General features: G+C 40.2%; 1 protein-coding gene across 5 annotated transcripts in view; it reads left to right on the top strand.

Annotated features, from left to right (window-relative positions):
* LOC139758446 (pyruvate dehydrogenase phosphatase regulatory subunit, mitochondrial-like) overlaps nt 1-27,734 on the top strand; it is a 186,391-nt gene that overhangs the window by 42,124 nt on the left and 116,533 nt on the right. For all 5 annotated transcript variants that reach the window (XM_071679877.1, XM_071679878.1, XM_071679874.1 and 2 more), the window contains exons 6-9: nt 9,319-9,460; nt 15,976-16,118; nt 20,952-21,034; nt 26,526-26,707. In XM_071679877.1, coding sequence (XP_071535978.1) covers nt 9,319-9,460; nt 15,976-16,118; nt 20,952-21,034; nt 26,526-26,707 — 550 coding nt within the window. The remainder of the gene's footprint in view (nt 1-9,318; nt 9,461-15,975; nt 16,119-20,951; nt 21,035-26,525; nt 26,708-27,734) is intronic.

The raw sequence follows: 27,734 nt of genomic DNA, 5'->3' as shown, positions 1-27,734 counted from the left end.
ATATGCCTTCTCCATATCCGTAAATGCTACATACAAATCCATTTGCTTTTCTAAGTATTTCTCACATACATTCTTCAAAGCAAACATCTGATCCACACATCCTCTACCACCTCTGAAACCACACTGCTCTTCCCCAATCTGATGCTCTGTACATTCCTTCACCCTCTCAATCAATACCCTCCCATATAATTTCCCAGGAATACTCAACAAACTTATACCTCTGTAATTTGAGCACTCACTCTTATCCCCTTTGCCTTTGTACAATGGCACTATGCATGCATTCCGCCAATCCTCAGGCACCTCACCATGAGTCATACATACATTAAATAACCTTACCAACCAGTCAATAATACAGTCACCCCCTTTTTTGATAAATTCCACTGCAATACCATCCAAACCTGCTGCCTTGCCGGCTTTCATCTTCCGCAAAGCTTTTACTACCTCTTCTCTGTTTACCAAATCATTTTCCCTAACCCTCTCACTTTGCACACCACCTCGACCAAAACACCCTATATCTGCCACTCTGTCATCAAACACATTCAACAAACCTTCGAAATACTCACTCCATCTCCTTCTCACATCACCACTACTTGTTATCACCTCCCCATTTGCGCCCTTCACTGAAGTTCCCATTTGCTCCCTTGTCTTACGCACTTTATTTACCTCCTTCCAGAACATCTTTTTATTCTCCCTAAAATTTAATGATACTCTCTCACCCCAACTCTCATTTGCCCTTTTTTTCACCTCTTGCACCTTTCTCTTGACCTCCTGTCTCTTTCTTTTATACATCCCCCACTCAATTGCATTTTTTCCCTGCAAAAATCGTCCAAATGCCTCTCTCTTCTCTTTCACTAATACTCTTACTTCTTCATCCCACCACTCACTACCCTTTCTAATCAACCCACCTCCCACTCTTCTCATGCCACAAGCATCTTTTGCGCAATCCATCACTGATTCCCTAAATACATCCCATTCCTCCCCCACTCCCCTTACTTCCATTGTTCTCACCTTTTTCCATTCTGTACTCAGTCTCTCCTGGTACTTCCTCACACAGGTCTCCTTCTCAGGCTCACTTACTCTCACCACCCTCTTCACCCCAACATTCACTCTTCTTTTCTGAAAACCCATACAAATCTTCACCTTAGCCTCCACAAGATAATGATCAGACATCCCTCCAGTTGCACCTCTCAGCACATTAACATCCAAAAGTCTCTCTTTCGCACGCCTGTCAATTAACACGTAATCCAATAACGCTCTCTGGCCATCTCTCCTACTTATATAAGTATACTTTTGTATATCTCGCTTTTTAAACCAGGTATTCCCAATCATCAGTCCTTTTTCACCACATAAATCTACAAGCTCTTCACCATTTCCATTTACAACACTGAACACCCCATGTATACCAATTATTCCCTCAACTGCCACATTACTCACCTTTGCATTCAAATCACCCATCACTATAACCCGGTCTCGTGCATCAAAACCACTAACACACTCATTTAGCTGCTCCCAAAACACTTGCCTCTCTTGATCTTTCTTCTCATGCCCAGGTGCATAAGCACCAATAATCACCCATCTCTCTCCATCAACTTTCAGTTTTACCCATATTAATCGAGAATTTACTTTCTTACACTCTATCACATACTCCCACAACTCCTGTTTCAGGAGTATTGCTACTCCTTCCCTTGCTCTTGTCCTCTCACTAACCCCTGACTTTACTCCCCAGACATTCCCAAACCACTCTTCCCCTTTACCCTTGAGCTTCATTTCACTCAGAGCCAAAACATCCAGGTTCCTTTCCTCAAACATACTACCTATCTCTCCTTTTTTCACATCTTGGTTACATCCACACACATTTAGGCACCCCACTCTGAGCCTTCGAGGAGGATGAGTACTCCCCGCGTGACTCCTTCTTCTGTTTCCCATTTTTTTTTAGAAAGTTAATACAAGGATGGGAGGATTTCTGGCCCCCCGCCATTATATGCACATTATATATATATATATATATATATATATATATATATATATATATATATATATATTTTTTATTTTTTTATTATACTTTGTCGCTGTCTCCCGCGTTTGCGAGGTAGCGCAGGGAAACAGACGAAAGAAATGGCCCAACCCCCCCCATACACATGTATATACATACGTCCACACACGCAAATATACATACCTACACAGCTTTCCATAGCTTACCCCAGACGCTTCACATGCCTTGATTCAATCCACTGACAGCACGTCAACCCCGGTATACCACATCGCTCCAATTCACTCTATTCCTTGCCCTCCTTTCACCCTCCTGCATGTTCAGGCCCCGATCACACAAAATCTTTTTCACTCCATCTTTCCACCTCCAATTTGGTCTCCCTCTTCTCCTTGTTCCCTCCACCTCCGACACATATATCCTCTTGGTCAATCTTTCCTCACTCATCCTCTCCATGTGCCCAAACCACTTCAAAACACCCTCTTCTGCTCTCTCAACCACGCTCTTTTTATTTCCACACATCTCTCTTACCCTTACGTTACTCACTCGATCAAACCACCTCACACCACACATTGTCCTCAAACATCTCATTTCCAGCACATCCATCCTCCTGCGCACAACTCTATCCATAGCCCACGCCTCGCAACCATACAACATTGTTGGAACCACTATTCCTTCAAACATACCCATTTTTGCTTTCCGAGATAATGTTCTCGACTTCCACACATTCTTCAAGGCCCCCAGAATTTTCGCCCCCTCCCCCACCCTATGATCCACTTCCGCTTCCATGGTTCCATCCGCTGCCAGATCCACTCCCAGATATCTAAAACACTTCACTTCCTCCAGTTTTTCTCCATTCAAACTCACCTCCCAATTGACTTGACCCTCAACCCTACTGTACCTAATAACCTTGCTCTTATTCACATTTACTCTTAACTTTCTTCTTCCACACACTTTACCAAACTCAGTCACCAGCTTCTGCAGTTTCTCACATGAATCAGCCACCAGCGCTGTATCATCAGCGAACAACAACTGACTCACTTCCCAAGCTCTCTCATCCCCAACAGACTTCATACTTGCCCCTCTTTCCAAAACTCTTGCATTTACCTCCCTAACAACCCCATCCATAAACAAATTATATATATATATATATATATATATATATATATATATATATATATATATATATATATATATATATAATGTGTGGAAGTCGAGAACATTATCTCGGAAAGCAAAAATGGGTATGTTTGAAGGAACAGTGGTTCCAACAATGTTGTATGGTTGCGAGGCGTGGGCTATGGATAGAGTTGTGCGCAGGAGGATGGATGTGCTGGAAATGAGATGTTTGAGGACAATGTGTGGTGTGAGGTGGTTTCATCGAGTGAGTAACGTAAGGGTAAGAGAGACGTGTGGAAATAAAAAGAGCGTGGTTGAGAGAGCAGAAGAGGGTGTTTTGAAGTGGTTTGGGCACATGGAGAGAATGAGTGAGGAAAGATTGACCAAGAGGATATATGTGTCGGAGGTGGAGGGAACGAGGAGAAGAGGGAGACCAAATTGGAGGTGGAAAGATGGAGTGAAAAAGATTTTGTGTGATCGGGGCCTGAACATGCAGGAGGGTGAAAGGAGGGCAAGGAATAGAGTGAATTGGAACGATGTGGTATACCGGGGTTGATGTGCTGTCAGTGTATTGAATCAAGGCATGTGAAGCGTCTGGGGTAAACCATGGAAAGCTGTGTAGGTATGTATATTTGCGTGTGTGGACGTATGTATATCCATGTGTATGGGGGGGGTTGGGCCATTTCTTTCGTCTGTATCCTTGCGCTACCTCGCAAATGCGGGAGACAGCGACAAAGTATAATAAAAACATAATATATATATATATATATATATATATATATATATATATATATATATATATATATATATATATTATATTTTTTATTTTCATTATTTTGCTTTGTCGCTGTCTCCCGCGTTTGCGAGGTAGCGCAAGGAAACAGACGAAAGAAATGGCCCAACCCACCCTAATATACATGTATATACATACACGTCCACACACGCAAATATACATACCTATACATCTCAATGTACACATATATATACACACAAAGACACATACATATATACCCATGCACACAATTCACACTGTCTGCCTTTATTCATTCCCATTGCCACCTCACCACACATGGAATAACATCCCCCTCCCCCCTCATGTGTGCGAGGTAGCACTAGGAAAAGACAACAAAGGCCCCATTCGTTCACACTCAGTCTCTAGCTGTCATGCAATAATGCCCTAAACCACAGCTTTCTTTCCACATCCAGGCCCCACAGAACTTTCCATGGTTTACCCCAGACGCTTCACATGCCCTGATTCAATCCATTGACAGCACGTCGACCCCGGTATACCACATCGATCCAATTCACTCTATTCCTTGCACGCCTTTCACCCTCCTGCATGTTCAGGCCCCGATCACTCAAAATCTTTTTCACTCCATCTTTCCACCTCCAATTTGGTCTCCCACTTCTCCTCGTTCCCTCCACCTCTGACACATATATCCTCTTGGTCAATCTTTCCTCACTCATTCTCTCCATGTGCCCAAACCATTTCAAAACACCCTCCTCTGCTCTCGCAACCAAGCTCTTCTTATTTCCACACATCTCTCTTACCCTTACATTACTTACTCGATCAAACCACCTCACACCACAAATTGTCCTCAAATATCTCATTTCCAGCACATCCACCCTCCTGCGCACTACTCTATCCATAGCCCACGCCTCGCAACCATACAACATTGTTGGAACCACTATTCCTTCAAATATAGCCATTTTTGCTATCGGAGATAATGTTCTCGACTTCCACACATTCTTCAAGGCTCCCAGGATTTTCGCCCCCTCCCCCACCCTATGATTCACTTCTGCTTCCATGGTTCCATCCGCTGCTAGATCTACTCCCAGATATCTAAAACACTTTACCTCCTACAGTTTTTCTCCATTCAAACTTACCTCCCAATTGACTTGACCCTCAACCCTCTTGTACCTAATAACCTTGCTCTTATTCACATTTACTCTTAACTTTCTTCTTTCACACATTTTACCAAACTCAGTCACCAGCTTGTGCAGTTTCTCACATGAATCAGCCACCAGCGCTGTATCATCAGCGAACAACAACTGACTCACTTCCCAAGCTCTCTCATCCCCAACAGACTGCATACTTGCCCCTCTTTCCAAAAATCTTGTTTTCACCTCCCTAACAACCCCATCCATAAACAAATTAAACAACGTGGGAGGTGGGTTTATTAGAAAGGGTAGTGAGTGGTGGGATGAAGAAGTAAGATTATTAGTGAAAGAGAAGAGAGAGGCATTTGGACGATTATTGCAGGGAAAAAATGCAAATGAGTGGGAGATGTATAAAAGAAAGAGACAGGAGGTCAAGAGTAAGGTGCAAGAGGTGAAAAAGAGGGCTAATGAGAGTTGGGGTGAGAGAGTATCATTAAATTTTAGGGAGAATAAAAAGATGTTCTGGAAGGAGGTAAATAAAGTGCTTAAGACAAGGGAGCAAATGGGGACTTCAGTGAAGGGGGCTAATGGGGAGGTGATAACAAGTAGTGGTGATGTGAGAAGGAGATGGAGTGAGTATTTTGAAGGTTTGTTGAATGTGTTTGATGATAGAATGGCAGATATAGGGTGTTTTGTTCGAGGTGGTGTGCAAAGTGAGAGGGTTAGGGAAAATGATTTGATAAACAGAGAAGAGGTAGTAAAAGCTTTGCGGAAGATGAAAGCCGACAAGGCAGCTGGTTTGGATGGTATTGCAGTGGAATTTATTAAAAATGGGGGTGACTGTATTGTTGACTGGTTGGTAATTAGAGGTGCAACTGGAGGTATGTGTGATCATTAACTTGTGGAGGCAAAGGTGAAGATTTGTAGAGCTTTACAGAAAAGAGGAGAGAATGTTGGGGTGAAAAGAGTGGTGAGTAAGTGAGCTTGGGAAGGAGACTTTCATGAGGAAGTACCAGGAGAGACTGAGTCCAGAATGGAAAAAGGTGAGAACAAAGGACATAGGGGAGTGGGGGAGGAATGGGATGTATTTAGGGAAGCAGTGATGGCTTGTGGCATGAGAAGCGTGGGAGGTGGGCAGATTAGAAAGGGTAGTGAGTGGTGGGATGAAGTAAGATTATTAGTGAAAGAAAAGAGAGATGCATTTGGACGATTTTTGCTGAGAAATAATGCAAATGAGTGGGAGATGTATAAAAGAAAGAGGCAGGAGGTCAAGAGAAAGGTGCAAGAGGTGAAAAAGAGGGCAAATAAGAGTTGGGGTGAGAGAGTATCATTAAATTTTAGGGAGAAGAAAAAAAGATGTTTTGGAAGGAGGTAAATAAAGTGCGTAAGACAAGGGAACAAATGGGAACTTCAGTGAAGGGGGCTAATGGCGAGTTGATAACAAGTAGTGGTGATGTGAGAAGGAGATGGAGTGAGTATTTTGAAGGTTTGTTGAATGTGTTTGATGATAGAGTGGCAGATATAGGGTGTTTTGGTCGAGGTGATGTGCAAAGTGAGAGGGTTAGGGAAAATGATTTGGTAAACAGAGAAGAGGTAGTAAAAGCTTTGTGGAAGATGAAAGCCGGTAAGGCAGCGGGTTTGGATGGTATTGCAGTGGAATTTATTAAAAAAGGGGGTGACTGTATTGTTGACTGGTTGGTAAGGTTATTTAATATGTGTATGACTCATGGTGAGGTGCCTGAGGATTGGCGGAATGCTTTCATAGTACCATTGTACAAAGGCAAAGGGGAAAAGAGTGAGTGCTCAAATTACAGAGGTATAAGTTTGTTGAGTATTCCTGGGAAATTAAATGGGAGGGTATTGATTGAGAGGGTGAAGGCATGTACAGAGCATCAGATTGGGGAAGAGCAGTGTGGTTTCAAAAGTGATAGAGTATGTGTGGATCAGGTGTTTGCTTTGAAGAATGTATGTGAGAAATACTTAGAAAAGGAAATGGATTTGTATGTAGCATTTATGGATCTGGAGAAGGCATATGATAAGAGTTGATAGAGATGCTCTGTGGAAGGTATTAGGTATATATGGTGTGCGAGGCAAGTTGTTAGAAGCAGTGAAAAGTTTATATCGAGGATGTAAGGCATGTGTACATGTAGGAAGAGAGGAAAGTGATTGGTTCTCAGTGAATGTAGGTTTGTGGCAGGGGTGTGTGATGTGTCCATGGTTGTTCAATTTGTTTATGGATGGGGTTGTTAGGGAGGTGAATGCAAGAGTTTTGGAAAGAGGGGCAAGTATGCAGTCTGTTGTGGATGAAAGAGCTTGGGAAGTGAGTCAGTTGTTGTTCGCTGATGATACAGCACTGGTGGCTGATTCATGTGAGAAACTGCAGAAGCTGGTGACTGAGTTTGGTAAAGTGTGTGAAAGAAGATAACTGAGAGTAAATATGAATAAGAGCAAGGTTATTAGGTACAGTAGGGTTGAGGCCCAAGTCAATTGGGAGGTAAGTTTGAATGGAGAAAACTGGAGGAAGTGAAGTGTTTTAGATATTTGGGAGTGGATTTGGCAGCGGATGGAACCATGGAAGTGGAAGTGAATCATAGGGTGGGGGAGGGGTTGAAAGTTCTGGGAGTGTTAAAGAATGTGTGGAAGTTGAGAACGTTATCTTGGAAAGCAAAAATGGGTATGTTTGAAGGAATAGTGGTTCCAACAATGTTGTATGGTTGTGAGGCGTGGGCTATAGATAGAGTTGTGCGGAGGAGGGTGGATGTGCTGGAAATGAGATGTTTGAGGACAATATATGGTGTGAGGTGGTTTGATCGAGCAATTAATAATAGGGTAAGAGAGATGTGTGGTAATAAAAAGAGTGTGGTTGAGAGAGCAGAAAAGGGTGTTTTGAAATGGTTTTGTCACATGGAGAGAATGAGTGGGGAAAGATTGACAAAGAGGATATATGTGTCAGAGGTGGAAGGAACGCGGAGAAGTGTTAGACCAAATTGGAGGTGGAAAGATGGAGTGAAAAAGATTTTGAGTGATCGGGGCCTGAACATGCAGGAGGGTGAAAGGCTCGCAAGGAATAGAGTGAATTGGAACGATGTGGTATACCGGGGTTGACGTGCTGTCGATGGATTGAACCAGGGCATGTGAAGCGTCTTTTGTAAACCATGGAGAGTTCTGTGGGGCCTGGATGTGGAAAGGGAGCTGTGGTTTTGGTGCATTATTACATGACAGCTAGAGACTGAGTGTGAACGAATGGGGCCTTTGTTGTCTTTTCCTAGTGCTACCTCGCACACATGAGGGGGGAGGGGGTTGTTATTTCATGGGTGGCGAGATGGTGATGGGAATGAATAAAGGTAGACAGTATGAATTATGTACATGTGTATACATGTATATGTCTGTGTGTATATGTATGTATACATTGAGATGTATAGGTATGTATATTTGCGTGTGTGGACATGTATGTATATACATGTGTATATGGGTGGGTTGGGCCATTCTTTCGTCTGTTTCCTTGCGCTACCTTGCTAATGTGGGAGACAGTGACAAAGCAAAATAAATAAATAAATTTATTTTCATATGTGCTCTCAGTTTCCTGTATTGGTACTATAGTCCTAGTATTGGAAGAGATAAGGCCTCTTTTACTCATATCTATTGCCTAGCTGTCCTGTTTAATGCACCAAACCTACAGTCTTCAGTCCACAATCAGGCCCCACAGTTTCTGTTGTTTCCCCCGGCTTCTTCATATCACCTGGTTCAGTCCATTGACAGTATGTATCACCCAGTATACTACATTGCTCCAATTCGTTTTGTCCCATGCATGTCTTCCATCCCAGCTGTCTGTTCAGACCCTAGACATTCAGATTCTTTTTCACACCTTCCTCCCATCTCTAGCTTGGTCTGACGCCCCTTTTATACTTCTGACACATATACTTCTTTGTTAGTCTCTCCTCACTCATTTTCTCCATTTATCTAAATCATTTCAGGATGTCATCCTCATCATATACTTTTTGAGAGAGAAAACTGCATTATTACTATAAACACATGCACAGTATATGCTAGATATTGCAATTAGTGCTGAGGGAAGTTTGGCTACAGCCTTTCATATTACCCATCCACTTCTGTCCTTTTCATTGGTGGGCTGTGCATAGTGCTTACATGGCACAAGTATTTGAAATCTTCAGGGGCAAATGGGAGCAGGGCTTTAGCTTGAGGACCAGACCCTATCAAGGAGATTATGTCTGGGGTAAATTTATTTAGTGTGTACCAGGTGATCACGCATTTGACAGTGAATCCCTTCACTGTACAGAAATAGGTCTACACTGAAACTGGTTTTCCCTCAGTGGTTGGATCGTCATGAAGTCAAGCGTCGACACCCACACCTGTATACTGATGACTTAGAAGGTGGAGTGTGGGTCCCAGATGATGCAGTGGCTGACCCATATGCAGTGTGTACCACTCTTGCTTCACTTGCTGAGAGCCAAGGTCAGTTGTTATTGTTAGGTAATTATTTGAAAAGCAAAATATGCGAAAAGCTTGCTCCCCATATATTATTAGTGTTAGATTACAGTTTGGGGTTAAGGTCATACAGAATATACAGTTTTTAGCTCCTCATGTAATGAAAGTTGTTTAAAAGGTAAGTTTGGAGTGGTCCATATCCATTGAAAGGCATCTCCACTGTAAATGCATTTACATTTTGGAATTGGAGATGTATCTGCATCAGCTTGTGAAACCGTAAAACTTTTTTGTGTAATTTATTCATCCCATGTGGTTCATATAGAAAACAATGATGATTTGTTATGTGTTTTGCTCTGTGGTCTACCACAAGCATGAAATGTAGTTGTAGGTGGCAGGCATTCAGTGACTAGGGAGGCAGTACCACCTAGGTATTAGGAGGTGTAGAGATATCATTGCACTGTGCTGTATATCACATTCCTCTCATTGGCCCAAGAAGCTGCCTACAAGTGGGTTGCTGGAATACAGTTCACAAAATACATTCTCTCCATCTCAAACATAATGTTTGACATCATATAACACTCACACATCTTTACACTCTGTTTTAGTTTTTCTTCATTGAAATCACATCAAAATATTCTTTATAAAGTCAAGCACACCTTGATATAGAGAAAGCATGTTGATTTCACTTTCATTAACAAATCATTGTTCACCTAAGATGGTTATGTGATGTTTGTATCAACAGTCAATCAGAACTCTAGATTGCCAGAATAAAGACCAGGACTTCTTCAAATGAGAGCAAAGAATAGCAGTGATGTAGGGTTCACACAGTTCAGTCCCATGCCACACACAGGCAGCCAATAGTTTCTCAGGATGCCCACCCTAAGTGTGCCATAGAACCTTGAGATTAAGATTCCCACGAAAGTGACACATGAGTTTCTGAAATTTGAATTTAAGATATTTTTGACCCATTTTTCTTCTGTTCCATTTGTGGTTTTTGCCTTTATTTGCATATATAATTGTACATGGAAAGTGTCCAACTCCCAGCACTTTATATTATTTGTAATTGCCAAGCACTGCCTTAGGCTGTTTTTGATATAAACAGAGAAAAAGAAGAATTTTGGGTAAGTACAATAGATAAATGTTTTTAGATGTGTTTATTATTTATTTATTTATTTATTTATTTTGCTTTGTCGCTGTCTCCCGCGTTAGTGAGGTAGCGTAAGGAAACAGACAAAAGAATGGCCCAACCCACCCACATACACATGTATATACATACACGTTCACACACGCAAATATACATACCTATACATCTCAACGTATACATATATATATATATATATATATATATATATATACACACACAGACAAATACATATATGCATATGTACGTAATTCATACTGTCTGCCTTTATTTATTCCCATTGCCAACCCGCCACACATGGAATAACAATCCCCTCCCCCCTCATGTGCGCGAGGTAGCGCTAGAAAAAGATGACAAAGACCACATTTGTTCACACTCAGTCTCTAGCTGTCATGTAATAATGCACCAAAACCACAGCTCCCTTTCCACATCCAGGCCCCACAGAACTTTCCATGGTTTACCCTAGATGCTTCACATGCCCTGGGTCAATCCATTGACAGTGCGTCGACCCCGGTATACCACATCGTTCCAATTTACTCTATTCCTTGCACGCCTTTCACCCTCCTGCATGTTCAGGCCCCGATCACTCAAAATCTTTTTCACTCCATCTTTCCACCTCCAATTTGGTCTCCCACTTCTCCTTGTTCCCTCCACCTCTGACGTATTTATCCTCTTGGTCAATCTTTCCTCACTCATTCTCTCCATTTGACCAAACCATTTCAAAATACCCTTTTCTGCTCTCTCAACCACACTCTTTTTATTACCATACATTTCTCTTACCCTATTATTACTTACTCGATCAAACCACCTCACACCACATATTGTCCTCAAACATCTCATTTCCAGCACATCCACTCTCATGCGCACAACTCTATCTATAGCCCACGTCTCGCAACCAGATAACATTGTTGGACCCACTATTCCTTCAAACATACCCATTTTTGCTTTCCAAGATAACGTTCTCAACTTCCACACATTCTTCAACGCTCCCAGAACTTTTGCCCCCTCCCCCACCGTATGATTCACTTCCGCTTCCATGGTTCCATCCACTGCCAAATCCACTCCCAGATATCTAAAACACTTCACTTCCTCCAGTTTTTCTCCATTCAAACTTACCTCCCAATTCACTTGTCCCTCAACCCTGCTGTACCTAATAACCTTGCTCTTATTCATATTTACTCTCAGTTTTCTTCTTTCACACACTTTACCAAACTCAGTCACCAGCTTCTGCAGTTTCTCACATGAATCAGCCACCAGCGCTGTATTATCAGCGAACAACAACTTCCCAAGCTCTCTCATCCACAACAGACTGCATACTTGCCCCTCTTTCCAAAACTCTTGCATTCACCTTCCTAACAACCCCATCCATAAACAAATTAAACAACCATGGAGACATTACACACCCCTGCCACAAACCTACATTCACTGAAAACCAATCACTTTCCTCTCTTCCTACATGTACACATGCCTTACATCCTCGATAAAAACTTTTCCCTGCTTCTAACAACTTGCCTCCCACACCACATATTCTTAATACCTTCCACAGAGCATCTCTATCAACTCTGTCATATGCCTTCTCCAGATCCATAAATGCTACATACAAATCCATTTGCTTTTCTAAGTATTTCTCACATACATTCTTCAAAGCAAACACTTGATCCACACATCCTCTACCACTTCTGAAACCACACTGCTCTTCCCCAATCTGATGCTCTGTACATGCCTTCCCCCTCTCTATCAATACCCTCCCAAGTAATTTCCCAGGAATACTCAACAAACTTATACCTCTGTAATTTGAGCACTCACTTTTATCCCCTTTGCCGTTGTACAATGGTACTCTGCAAGCATTCCGCCAATCCTCAGGCACCTCACCATGAGTCATACATACATTAAATAACATTACCAACCAGTCAATAATACAGTCACCCCCTTTTTTGATAAATTCCACTGCAATTTTATCCAAACCCGCCACCTTACAGGCTTTCATCTTCCGCAAAGATTTTACTACCTCTTCTCTGTTTACCAAATCATTTTCCCTAACCCTCTCACTTTGCACACCACCTCGACCAAAACACCCTATATCTGCCACTCTATCATCAAACACATTCAACAAACCTTCAAAATACTCACTCCATCTCCTTCTCACATCACCACTACTTGTTATCGCCTCCCCATTAGCCCCCTTCACTGAAGTTCCCATTTGTTTCCTTGTCTTACGCACTTTATTTACCTCCTTCCAAAACATCTTTTTATTCTCCCTAAAATTTATTGATACTCTCTCACCCCAACTCTCATTTGCCCTCTTTTTCACCTCTTGCACCTTTCTCTTGACCTCCTGCCTCTTTCTTTTATACATCTCCTAGTCATTTGCATTATTATCCAGCAAAAATCGTCCAAATGCCTCTCTCTTCTCTTTCACTAATAATCTTACTTCTTCATCCCACCACTCACTACCCTTTCTGATCTGTCCACCTCCCACGCTTCTCATGCCACAAGCATCTTTTGCTCAAGCCATCACTGCTTCCCTAAATACATCCCATTCCTCCCCCACTCCCCTTACGTCCTTTGTTCTCACCTTTTTCTATTCTGTACTCAGTCTCTCCTGGTACTTCCTCACACAAGTCTCCTTCCCAAGCTCACTTACTCTCACCACTCTCTTCACCCCAACATTCTTCTTTTCTGAAAACCTCTACAAATCTTCACCTTTGCCTCCACAAGATTATGATCAGACATCCCCCCAATTGCACCTCTCAGCACATTACATGGAAATAAATTTTGAAAACAAGGAATCTCCTTTGGAAAGATTGATATCTATGAAGCAAAAGATTTGTACTGGAATTTGAATACTTCTCTGTCTGGAGATCCTCAAATTGTATAGAAAGTTTAGTGAAAATCAGAGAGCTCTAAGGAAAATAAGCAACTTGGCATTAACCAAACATGGTAGAAGGATATTATGAACATGTACATATCTAGAAAATTTTGACTGTCAAAATATTAAGGGATCTGTTTATTCTGAGTTGTGATAGTAAGTGCATGTAACAAGTTTCATCCCTTCAGATTAATGGAGCTGAAGTTTTTCACAGGAGTATAATCTGGTTAGGAAAAGTAAGTTAGGTTTGGATATGTCATGTAGTTTAGTTTCAGTCAAGTAATATAATCCAGATTAGGTTGAATTTTATCTCATGAAATGATGATGGCTTAAGATAGGTTACATTCGGTCAGGTAAGGTTCATTTGGTAAAGTAGTTATGGATGAGGTAAGTTTGAGTAAGTAGTTAGGCTTCAGTTAGCTATACATTTAGTATGTGATGTGAATTTATGAAATAGTCAAGATATGGATAGCAGAGGTTTTGGCTTATACCACAAACATTGTACTGATCATCCAATCATGAGCACCTAATACTCTTATTTATTTCAACATGCAGTGCTTTGAGGTCGCTGACAAATACATTAACACACCCTCTGCTTGCAATGGGACATTCTAATTGGTCATCAGTACTGAAATTATAAAGATGGAGAAGACAGAAGTAAGTAGGGAGGATATATGGAGGTAGTCAAGTCATAAACAGTGAGCCAGATCGTTTGAGAGTGAGATCTTATAACTGTGAATTTAAAGGGAGAATAAAGTCAATGGACTAGAAAAGCCATAGGAGACATTAAGTTTTGTTGAGAGTGAAACCAAGTGAAATATTAAGTATGATTCTTATATCCTTCTTCACTACTTTAGCATTCTTTTTGCATCATCCTTGCTTCTGGTTTATGACTCATGTTTGGTTCATGTGTTTATCTTTCGTATGTAAGTTCTTTAGAAAATGGAATGGAAGTATTGACTTTAGATATTTATGGATATTAACAAAAATGTGGTTTCAGAAGTGGTAGATGATGTGTGGATCAGGTGTTTGCTTTGAAGAATGTATGTGAGAAATACTTAGAAAAGCAAATGGATTTGTATGTAGCATTTATGGATCTGGAGAAGGCATATGATAGAGTTGATAGAGATGCTCTGTGGAAGGTATTAAGAATATATGGTGTGGGAGGCAAGTTGTTAGAAGTAGTGAAAAGTTTTTATCGAGGATGTAAGGCATGTGTACGTGTAGGAAGAGAGGAAAGTGATTGGTTCTCAGTGAATGTAGGTTTGCGGCAGGGGTGTGTGATGTCTCCATGGTTGTTTAATTTGTTTATGGATGGGGTTGTTAGGGAGGTGAATGCAAGAGTTTTGGAAAGAGGGGCAAGTATGAAGTCTGTTGGGGATGAGTGAGCTTGGGAAGTGAGTCAGTTGTTGTTCGCTGATGATACAGCGCTGGTGGCTGATTCATGTGAGAAACTGCAGAAGCTGGTGACTGAGTTTGGTAAAGTGTGTGAAAGAAGAAAGTTAAGAGTAAATGTGAATAAGAGCAAGGTTATTAGGTACAGTAGGGTTGAGGGTCAAGTCAATTGGGAGGTGAGTTTGAATGGAGAAAAACTGGAGGAAGTGAAGTGTTTTAGATATCTGGGAGTGGATCTGGCAGCGGATGGAACCATGGAAGCGGAAGTGGATCATAGGGTGGGGGAGGGGGCGAAAATTCTGGGAGCCTTGAAGAATGTGTGGAAGTCGAGAACATTATCTCGGAAAGCAAAAATGAGTATGTTTGAAGGAATACTGGTTCCAACAATGTTGTATGGTTGCGAGGCGTGGGCTATGGATAGAGTTGTGCGCAGGAGGATGGATGTGCTGGAAATGAGATGTTTGAGGACAATGTGTGGTGTGAGGTGGTTTGATCGAGTAAGTAACGTAAGGGTAAGAGAGATGTGTGGAAATAAAAAGAGCGTGGTTGAGAGAGCAGAAGAGGGTGTTTTGAAATGGTTTGGGCACATGGAGAGAATGAGTGAGTAAAGATTGACCAAGAGGATATATGTGTCGGAGGTGGAGGGAACGAGGAGAAGAGGGAGACCAAATTGGAGGTGGAAAGATGGAGTGAAAAAGATTTTGTGTGATCGGTGCCTGAACATGCAGGAGGGTGAAAGGAGGGCAAGGAATAGAGTGAATTGGAGCGATGTGGTATACCGGGGTTGACGTGCTGTCAGTGGATTAAATCAGGGCATGTGAAGCGTCTGGTGTAAACCATGGAAAGCTGTGTAGGTATGTATATTTTGCGTGTGTGGACGTATGTATATACAGGTGTATGGGGGTCGGTTGGGCCATTTCTTTCGTCTGTTTCCTTGCGCTACCTCGCAAACGCGGGAGACAGCGACAAAGAAAAAAAAAAAATTAACAAAAATATGCTCAGGAAGATTTGTTTGCCTTCTGATGATTTTTTTGTCACATTATTTTATTTTGTTCTATAACTTTCTTGTGTTTTGTTTACAGACAGAAATAAAACTGTGGTTGATGAATGAAAATTGTTAAATCATTTCTTTTTCAGGAGCTACATATGTTGAGGGATGTGCTGTAGAAAGTGTGGTGACAGATGAAACACCTCATTCTCAGATTGTTCCTCGAGTCACTCATGTTGTAACCTCTCAGGGAACCATCCTCTGTGAATATTTTGTCAATGCCTCTGGAATGGTTTGTTCTTGCCATATCATTTTTCTATCTAATTTTTGTCTGCTCTTTATTGTACACATGATATACAGAATGGCTGTTTTCTTACACTGCTGTGCCACATGTTTTGTATACCCCTAAAGTAAGAATGCTACATGCTTTTACTTCTTTGTAATGTAGGTTCTCACTCCAAAACCTCATATCGTGCATTTCTGTCTAACAATTGATTCCTGTTTTAAAGTGTATTCAAATTTTAGTTTTTTGTCTGTTTTCCTGGCACTACCTTGCTGAAGCTGGGGGCAGTGATGCTGTTTCCTGTGGGGCAGGTTGGCGCTGGGAATGGATGAAGGCAAGCAAGTATGCATATGTACATGTGTATATATGTTTATGTTGGAAAGGATCACAATTTTGCGCGTGATCAAGATATTCCTATGAGTCCATGGGGAAAATGAAACACGATAAGTTCCCAAGTGCAATTTCGTGTAATAATCACATCATCAGGGGAGACACAAGAGAGAAATGTAAGGCAGTTGATATACATCGAAGAGACGAAGCTAGGATGCCATTTGGTAAACATGTTTACCAGATGGCACCCTAGCTTCCTCTCTTCGATGTATATCAACTGACTTATATTTCTCTCATGAAGAAAAAGTAGTTCCCACAATGTTATATGGTTGTGAGTCATGGGCTATAGATAGGGTTGTGCAGAGAAGGGTAGATATGTTGGAAATAAAATGCTTGAGGACAATATGTGGTGTGAGGTGGTTTGATCAAGTAAGTAATGAAAGGGTAAGAGAGATGTGTGGTAATAAAAAGAGTGTGGTTGAGAGAGCAGAAGAGGGTGTGTTGAAATGCTTTGGACACATGGAGAGAATGAGTGAGGAAAGGTTGACAAAGAGGATATGTGTGTCAGAGGTGGAGGGGAGAAGAAGCGGTAAACCAAATTGGAGGTTGAAGGATGGAGTGAAAAAGATTTTGAGTGATCAGGGCCTGAACATAGAGGAGGGTGAAAGGTGTGCAAAGAATATTGTGAATTGGAACGATGTGGCATACCGGGGTCGACGTGCTGTCATTGGATTGAACCAGGGCATGTGAAGCATATGGGGTAAACCATGGAAAGGTCTGTAGGGCCTGAATGTGGAAAGGAAGCTGTGGTTTTGGTGCATTACACATGACAGCTGGAGACTGAGTGTGTATGAATGTGGCCTTTTTTGTTTGTTTCTGGCGCTGCCCCGCTGGAGGGTGGGGGATGGGGGAATGCTATTTCGTGTGTGCCAGGGTGGCAACGGGAATGGATGAAGGCAGCAGGTATGGGTATATACATGTGTATATATGTATAGGTCTGTGTATGTATATGTATGTATACATTGAAATGTATATTTATGTTTATGTGCGTGTGTGGGCATTTATGTATATACATGTGGATGTTGGTGGGTTGGGCCATTCCTCATCTGTTTCCTTGCACTACCTCGCTAACGTGGGAGACAGCAGTTAAGTATGATAAATAGATAGATAGATAGATAATGGGAATGAATAAAGGCAGACAGTGTGAATTGTGTGCATGTGTATATATGTATGTGTCTGTATGTGTATGTATATGTGTACATTGAGATGTATAGGTATGTATATTTGCGTGTGTGGACGTGTATGTATATACATGTGTATGGGGGTGGGTTGGGCCATTTCTTTCGTCTGTTTCCTTGTGCTACCTCACAAACGTGGGAGACAGCGACAAAGCAAAATAAAATAAATGAAAATATGTATATATGAGTGGATGGGTAATTTTTTGTTTCCTGGCTCCACCTCACTGACACAGGAAATGGCAATCAGGTATGATAAATGAATAAATAGATAAAAATTCTAGTTTGTACACATAAACACAGGACACTTCATAGAATGTTTATTTCTGCTTCATCCTCTCATGGACTGCTGGCATTCTCTCCACAAATATACAATAGCTCCTTGCATATGTAACAATTGACAATGCTTAACACTCAAAGCTCATTCTTTGTAACTCTGGATTTTCTTGCGGTGAGCTCTATGCACTAGCCTTGCCTTTTGGTGAAATGGTAGGAGCAATAGATATAAGTAGTAGGTAGGAACATTTAGGCAGGAGCATTAGTTAGAAACACTGGGTAGAAATAGTAGGCAGGAGCATTAAGGAGGAACATAAGGTAGAAGTATCCAGAACGAACATTAGGTAGGAACCTCTGTAAACACTATACTTGAGTTGCCCTTTGCCAGTGGCCTGTTAAAGGTGAAGCACTAAAGGCTAAGAAGTCGTGGAGTTCACTAGTTATGGAGACTATTGCTGTGGCCACGCCCTTGAGGGAGTTCCTGCTGGGAACAGGCATCAAAGATATAGATAGATTGATAGATAGATAGATAGATAGATTGGAGGCTACTAATGGAACCCTTGGTCAGGAAAACAAATGGGGGCACCAGCGAGGGAAGTAGATGGGTTTTTTGGCAACAGGTAAGGAACATGAACTTTGGAGATGGAGTGATAATTTTGAAGGACTGCAGAATGTGTTACATGATGGGATGGCAGATGTGGAATGTTTTGGGTATGGAGGGATACAGAGCAAAAAAGTTATTATAAATGAATCTATGAAATCAGAAGTGGTGAAAGCTTTGCATGAAATGGTGTGGTAAATCATCAGGAGTGAATGAAATTGTTGTTGAATTTCTCAAGAAAGGGAATGACAGTGTTGCTGATAAGTTAGTCAGGATCTTCAGCTCAAAGTGAGGTGCCAGAGGACTGGTGGGTTTCATGTAGAGTGATATTATTTAAAGGCAAAAGGCACAGAGTGCTTGAATTACAAAATTTTAGATTTGTTGGATATGCCTGGTAAGTCGTGCAGGAAAATGATGATTGAGAGGGTGGTGGTATGCACAGAGCATCAGATTAGAGAGTATCAATGCTTTTTAAAGTGGTAGAAGATGTGTGGACTAGGAGTTTGCTTAAAAGAATTTGTAAAAAATACTTAGAGAAAAAGAAGGATTTGCTTAGGGCTATTATGGATCTGGAGAAAGTGCTTGACGGTTAATAAAGGTGTTTTGTGGAAGATGTTACAAATATATAATTGGAGAGAAAAGCTGCTAGAAGCAGTGGGGCATTTTTATCTAGAGAGTAAGGCGATTGTGCGAGTAGGAAGAGAGGAAAGTAAGTGGTTACAGGTGAAGGTGCATCTGTAGTAAGGGTGTTTGATGTTACCATGTTTTTTTTTAATCTGGTTATGGATTGGGTGATGAGGGAAGTAAAGTGAGGGTCTTAAAAGGAGGCTTGGATCTACGGTATTTGTTGGTTAGAGGTCCTTGAAGGGGAGTGAGTTGTTGTTTGTGGATGTCATGTCCCTGGTGACAGACTTATATGAGAAATCACAGAAGCTAGTGTTTGAGTCTAGGAGACTGTGTGAAAGAAGGAAGTTAAGAGTTAGTGTGGATAAAGTTGACAGGTTTAGCAGGGGGAGACAGGTAAATTTGAGTGTGAGTTTGATGAAAGAGAACTTGGTGGAAGTGGAGTGTTTGATATACCTGAGAGTTAACATTATAGCAGATGGAATTATGGGAGCTGAAGTAAATTATTGGGTGGATGACTGGACATAGGTTGTGGGGTGTATGGAAAAAGAGGCCATTATCTTAAAGGGCAAAGATGAGTATGTTTAATGGTATAGTGGTCTCAATGGTGCTGCATGAGCACAAGTTATGGGCCTTGAGTAGAAAAGAACAAAAGATGGTAGCTGTGTGGGAAAAGATATGCTTAAAGAGAATGGGTGGTTTGGGGAGGGTTGATTTTATAAGGAATGATATTGTAAAAGAGAGGTATGTTAGTAAGTTGAGTATGATTGTTAGAGTTGATCAGGGTTTGTTGAAGTGTGAACATATGGATAGGATGAGTGAAGAGAGTCTGATTGCTGGGATGTATGTGTCAAATGTGGAGGGAGCAAAGGGATGGGGAAACCAAAAATTAGATGGAATGATGTAATGAAAAATACACTGAGTTGCTAGGGCCTGAAAATGCAGAAAGAGATTTTTGAGCCAGTGTGGTAAATGAGAGATGACTTGCTGTCATTGGGTTGAACCATGGCATCTGAGGTGGCCAGGGAAAACCATGGAAAGGTCAGTAAATAGGTAGCTGTAGTTTCTGTGAATCATACATGACAGCTAGAGAGTGGCTATGAGCAATAAGGCTGTTCTTTGTCCATTCATGGTGCTACCTTTCTAAGTAGGGAGTGTGAACTGTGAACTGATATAAAAGTATTTATATTAAACAGTAAAAAAAATATTCAAGTCATTTAATGTTATAAAAGTTACTTGCTTTGTTTGGTGTAATGGTTTCTTGCTCATACTATAAGAGGTAGTTGATTTTTATGGCCATATGGATATTTCCAGACGAATCATGTGATTTATACACATTTTAATGATTGAATTATATATCTTTCATGTAAATAAAACTCTGTCTAAAGGAGTACATTAGTGTTCAGAGAATTTTAGGGTATTCCTCCATAAATACATGTTATTCTAACACACTTCAAAACACATGTTGTCAGTTTAGATATATGCCAATGCTTTATCTCATTTTTCTGGAGTTGGGGAGTCAGATGGGATGCTGTGACCTCACAGGAAGTTTGAGAAGTGAAGCAAAGCCTAGATAATTGGATTAAAACTTGCTCTAGCTTGTATTTTTTAAGAATGAGAGGGTAGCCTTGAGCATTGGTTATGGAGATGTGACCTAGCCCTTATAGATAGTCCGTTAGTGATCAGTGAATTTTACATGTCATAGGAATAGAAAGCTAAGATTTATTGGAAACACTTATTTATGATAATTTCAGCAAGTCTTTCATTTATGAACAGTGGGCACGCTCATTAGGGGAAAAGAGTTCTCCAAAGGTTCGCATCCCAGCATTCCCAGCTGAACACTTCTATTTGCATACAAAGTAAGTAGTTTCTGAAATTTGTATATGTTAGTTCTCTCTGCTTTTATCATGTTGTAGATTACAAGGAGAGACTGGTTTTGTGCAATGAGGCTATTGATTATTTGCTCTGGATTCTACAATGCTAAAGTGAGGAAGACAAACAAGTTTGTAAAATGAAAAATAGAAGTAAGTGGGCTTTAGTTTTTGAAAAGCAAGACTGGAAAGGTTTAGGGAGAATGTGTAAAGGGAGCTAGCTGAAAATACATATGAATGCACGTTCTTGTCAGTACCCCGCCATACAGGAAACAGCATCCCCCCTTCCTCCTTCAGCAAGGTACCGCCAGGAAAACAGACAAAAAATGGCCACATTCTCTAGCTGTCATGTGTAATACACCGAAACCACAGCTCTCTATCCTCATCCAAGCCCCACAAACCTTTCCATGGTTTACCCCAGATGCCTCACATCCCCTGGTTCATTCCCTAAGATGGATGACTGCCCTAAGCCCTCTAACTATTGTCCTGTTGCTTTGATATCTACCATCTCCAAAGTCTTTGAATCCTTCATCAACTCCCATACCGTCAGACATTTTAAATCTCACAGTCTTTTCTATAACCACCGGTATGGCTTCCACAAAGTGAGATCCACCAATGATATTCTCTCCTAATGTACTAATGTCTGGTTATCATCCCTGAAAGATTCTAGGGGATCTTATTTAGTTGACCTTTGACCTTGACAGCCAAACTTATGACAGGGTGTGGCATAGCAGTCTCATCTCTAAACTTCCATCATTTGGCTTCCCTCTCTCACTCTGCTTCCTCATATCTAGCTTCCTGTCTAGTCGACCTATCTCCGTGGTTTTTAATGGATCAGCCTCAAGTTCCCTCAAGATTCTGTTGTCTCCATCACTTTTTCTACCCATTATGAATGATTTCCTTTCTTCCACATTTAACCAAATGCACTCATAAGCAGACGACTCACCACTGCATTCCTTTATGTACTTCAGTTCTGCTCTTTCTCACACACAATCTGCTTCTTGTCTTAACACAACATCCTCAGTAAACTTGGACAGGATATAACAGTGGGATAGACAAAATCTGGGTAAGTTTAATGCTTCTGAGACCCAATTTTTACCTATCTCTCTATTGAATATTCCTCACAACTTTCCTTTCTCCTTTAATGGTTTTGTAATTCCACCTCTTAACTCAATGAACATACCCGGTTTTACTGTAATATCTCTATCTTGGAAACCCAGTATTTTAGAAATAGCTAAGTCTGCCTCTAAGAAACTGGGAGTCCTGTTTAGGTGTTAAAATTTCTTTTCTTCCAAACTGTTGCTTCATTGAAACAAAGGAATGATCTGTCCTTGCCTGGAATACTGCTTTCTCATCAGGGTGGGGGTCTACCTCTGTATCCTTATTTGACAGAGTTGATCTGTATCCTTGCTTGACAAGGTAGAGTTAAAAGTGGTCAGACATATAAACTCCTCCAAACTAACTTGAAAACTTTTCCTTCTTGCCCTAAATCGCAATGATAATTTTCCGTATTCTGTAGGTATTACTTTGGTTTTGTTCCCAGTACCTGGCTGCTTGTGTGCCTCCACCACTAGCTAGACCATTTAGTACTTGGCAAGCTGCTACATTTCTTGATTACTGAGTGGTCATTGGCAGTTCAAGAGAGGGCTGTTTTAATAACTGGTTCTTTACCTATAGCTCGAAGCTTTGGAATTCTCTACCCTCTCATGTCTCAGCCAATAACTGTGACCTGGCACATTTTAAAATATAGGTTTTGTACTTCCTCTAAAATTCATAATCACTTCCCATTGTATTTCCTTTTTCCTTTTCATAAACCTCTCTATATTTCAGTTAATTTCTGATCTTGATGTGGGCTTTTGTTTGTGAATGGAGCCTCCATTAAAAAAAAAATCCCTCTCACTCATAGAATCATGAAGCTTACTTCCTGCTTGGTGATATTCATATTGAGGCTGTACTTAGTTTATCCCACTCTCATTACTTTACATTTTCCAGGATTGAAATTCATCAACCATGATTCAAACCAACTTTAGAGTCTGTTTAAGTCCCCTTGGAAGCTAATGCATTCCTGTTCTTTTTTCACTTCCCTCATGAGAATTACATCATCTTCTAACATATTTTGGGAGGATTCTATGCCTTCAAGTGAGTCATTGATATAGATCACAAGGAATAATGGGCCTAGAACCAAAGCCTGTGGTACTCTGCTAGTGACCTTGACCCATTTGGAAAAGTTCTCCTGACATCCTTTCTCCCTTCCCTCCCAGTAAAATAATCTATCCAGCGAAGGAGTTTCCCCCCTTATTCCTGCATGGTAATTTATTTTCATAATCAGCCTCCCATGTGGTATACTGTCAAATGCCCTCTGACAGTCCAGATACTGGCATTCCCCTCAGACATTACTTATGTCCAGGACTGAGTTTGCTCTCTCATAAAACTCTTAAGAGGTTACTTGCACATGACCTTTCCATAATACCATACTGTCTCTCATTTAGGAAGTTTTTTCTCTGCAGAAAGTCATCCATTTATTTTCAGATAATCTTTTCCAAAACCCTACATGCCACACTCATTAGTGAGACAGATCTGTAATTCACTGCCTGTTCCCAGTCTCCTTTCTCACACAGTTATGACATTTGCCATTTTTCATTCCCTTGGCACTGTGCCTCTCTCTAATGACATCTTGAACAGTTATTTATGTGATATATCAAGCATATCTGCACACCTCTTTAGCACATATGATGAAATTTCATCAGGACCATGAGCATTGTATGGGTCTAGTTCATTTGACATTCTGTTGATATCTATTCTAGATAACTCAATGATTTACAAAGCTTCCTTACCATTCCATCTCTTTGGTGTTGGGACTGCAGTGTCTTCTACTGTAAAAACACTTTTGAACTTGCGATTCATTTCCTCATATATCCTTACATCATCCTCTACCATATTTCCCTCTGAATCATTAACCTGATTAGCTGCTCCTTACTTAGCAATTGTTCCTGATAAATTCATGGAATAGTTTTGGATATTTAGCTGTCTAGTCCACAATGTTATTTACAAACTTCCTTTGTTGCTCTTTACTTTTCCTGCCATACTTGTTCTGTGCTCTCTATACCTTGCCATTGCTAGCTGTCTTGGATATCATCTAAATCTTTGCCACTGCACACCTCAGTGCTCCTTTGTTATGTGACATCTTTTATTGAATCTTCGATGTGCTCCTTTGCTATGTAACATCTTTATTGAACCTTCTCTCCTCTTTTTAACCATTCCATCTGTATATAAGGCTTGAGGTACCCATATCTTTGATCCCTCACAGAACCTTTCAACACTATGTCCTGGTTCCTGGATACTGAATTCTGTTTTCCAAAATATGTTTTCATAGAAATTATTGAGGTTTATGTAGTTTCAACAGTTGTGTTTCCTCTTTATTTTCTGTTTCACCTCTGCTCTTTTAATGCCCTCTTTTACCACATGTATTCAGATTTTAGCATTACATGATCACTTCTTCCAGCTGGTGTATAATGTTATCAATATCAGTGCTAGTGTAAGTGACTATAAGTCTAGTAATAATGGTGTATCAGTCCCTTTCATCCTATTGTGTGGGATGATTTCCTGTTTGCACTCTAAAACTAAATTTCCTGTTTTCACTCTAGAACTTGTCTCCATGACTTCCTATCACTATGAGAATCCCAATTTCCCCAGTTTATCTCTTTATGATTGAAATTCCCATCATCAGTCATTCACAGTTTCTAAGAAGTGAGTGTTTCATTGCTTCTTGTACCATCCTGATTGATCCCTTATTGGTATCATTATATATTTGTTCCAGTTTGTTGCAGTTCTTTAGTGGATTATATACTAATAACATCACAATGCTCTTCTTCCTTTCAGTTACTATTCCCATTATGTGTTGTTTGAATGGGTCATCTTCCACTGTTTCTTAAAACTTCAGGTTTTTTTTATTAAGAAGGCCAATTCTTCCTCTCCTTTAACTTCCCTTTCCTTTCTTGCTATCATGTACCCCTCTGGGCAGAACAGATGAGAGCTCATCTTTTTGGTGAGCTTAGTTTCCACAACTCCAACTCCAGTAATATTTGGTGTGCTTTCCCTTATATGATCCTTGAATTCAATTTCTTTATCACTGTTAGCCTATCCATGTTTCATTGCTTTAAGTCTAACTGTACGATCTCCTAATGCTCCTGCCCTATCTGCATTTCTAGCAGGGCTGCTCCATCTTTTTGCCATCTAAGGCAAGTTTCGCTCAAATGTCTTCTGGCATGCCTTCAGTTCCCAAATGCTATTATCTGGTAAAAGCTGTACTAACCCTCCATATTTGTTTGTTGAGACTTATGGCTTTTGTGTAGTCATGTTACAGAACCTTTGTTCAAGACTTCACAAATGAAGACTGAAGACAAAGGAAATATACAAAAGTAGGGTTTTTGTATGTGATAGAAATTGATGTACTGACATATAAGATGTAGAAGAGTTTCTTTGTAAATCACTATGAAGCAGAATTAATGATAAGTGTGTTTGATTGAAAGGAATGAGTTGATAAAGAGGAATGTGATAGTTGAGATGAGATAACAAAATGAAAGTGCTGTGAAGAAGGATAAGAATTGGGAGGAAATTTAAATTGCTAATATTCAGCCTTAACCTGCCATCTGCAAGTAGATAAATGGATTGGTAGATAAGTAAATTGCTATCATTGATGGACATAGAATAGGTTGGCAAACGTTAACGATGGATATATTTGAATGAATGAATTTGAGAGGATGTAGAGAAAGGATACCAGAAATGGGGATGAACAAAGCGAGGGAATGCATGGTGCAGGTTAGGAAATATGGAGGGAAAGTAAGTGGTGTAATTGCAGTACAGAAAATGGGTAATATTGTGCTCTAACAAGTTTTTATTAAGTGCAGAAATTTTCTTATTAACTGTTATTGTAATTAGTCTTGATACATATGCCACAGCTCTCTGATGTGTAGCAAATATTATATGACAGGATACTTGTAAGTAGCCTTATTTCCAACTTTCATTACATTTCTTTGACTTAATGTGTGTTATCCCTGAGTTCATTTATTTCTCCCATAGATTCTATATATGTTGAGTCAAAAAGAATGTTTTAGAGTTAGGTTAGTGGGAGTACTTGGGAGACTTAAGATCAAAAAGAAGAATGCTGTGTGGTGAGGTAAGACTTGTGCAAGAGAGTAGCAGTATAAGGATTAATGCTTTGATTTGTTTGAAAGAGATTTTTTTTGTGAGCTACCATTCTCTTTGGCATACAAAACTGCGTGAAGATAGATCACCCTCTCTTACATGGTCCAATTAATGTTATGTTGCAGTCTTGCTCATTTTTTACCTGATTTAATTTTGTACATGCAACTTTTTCTGATGCCAAAAACTCAAAAACTGACAGAGATATTTTAGACAGCAGTTTTCAGGTTGTTTTCGTCATATTTTCTGGAAACTAAATTTTGCTACAATATTTCAGCCCTGTTGTGGAAGCTGTGGATGAACTACCAGTTGTTCGAGATTATGATGCTCACATGTTTTGCCTCACCCGCAACCAGGAGTTTATCGTAGGGGGTTTTGAGCAAAATTCCAAACCAGCTTTTAGTGATGGCATTCCTGAGAACTGGAGGAACTCTTTAAAAGGAGATGATGCTCATTTTAGTAAGTTTGAAAGTCTGTCTCTTATTTTACCAGTAATTGGACTCTTTTAAAAGGAAATGATGCTCATTTCAGTAAGCTTGAAAATCTGTCTCCTTTATTATCACTAACTCAGTTTTTACAGTGGATGGATCAAGTGCATTCAGGCATGCACTTTTTATGGAAGTGATTTTTCCTGAACAGGTGATCTCAACCCCTGTTAGTTTTTAAGAAACTGTGATCAAATACTGGATATGTGGGACTGCATGCACCTGATCCCTCTTTCAGAACTAAAATGAAGGTAAAAATGATGGATATGTATGAATGTCTTCTTCAATCAGATTTAGTGTGTGGCTAAATGAACTTATTCTTTAATTGTTAATTGTCTAGGTGTTCATTTTTTCTCTTTGTAGAAAGTCATGATTCCTAAATATAATTGAACTATTTGTAATTGCATATATGTACAGTACTGGGAGAGAGGTTTACTTTTGTAGGCTCTTTATCATGAGCTTTCTCTGCTATTGTACAAACATTTAAACTTTTCTTTGCTTGATGAATACTCCACTGAATTTCTCCTCATCTATTTGTTTCATAGCTTTCCTAAGTACCTTCTGGCAAGATAGGTCTAAGTCAAATGTAATTATAAATGTTCACCCCCTTATGTCTTGAGTATAACCACCAATTATTCTTTTGTTTATCACCAAAATTTCATTTGATAATTCCTTAGCTTCCAGTAGTCTTTAATAAGTATTTCTTGTTTCTTTCTCCTTTCTTTTTTGTCTGGTGTATGATCTCTCAAGCCAAAAATAATCAGTAATTAATGATTCATGTGTATTTACCTCTTGCTTTACTAATGTTTCTACTTCTCCTGCTTTCCAACTTTCTATATAATCTTTCTTTGAGCTAACAAGCACTGGTCATGTATGCTCTGTACTTTTCTACACCTCTCATAGACTTCCATAATTGCTCCATCTCTAACAGTGCTTCACTGACTTTCCTGTATTTTTTTATTCTTATAACCTCAGGTCTGTGTTGCTCAACGTCAGTCTTC

Source organism: Panulirus ornatus, chromosome 30 (genome assembly GCF_036320965.1).
Source record: "Panulirus ornatus isolate Po-2019 chromosome 30, ASM3632096v1, whole genome shotgun sequence".
NCBI lineage: Eukaryota > Metazoa > Arthropoda > Malacostraca > Decapoda > Palinuridae > Panulirus > Panulirus ornatus.
Note: the sequence above shows the minus strand (reverse complement) of the source record. Positions and strands in the feature narration are given on the sequence as shown.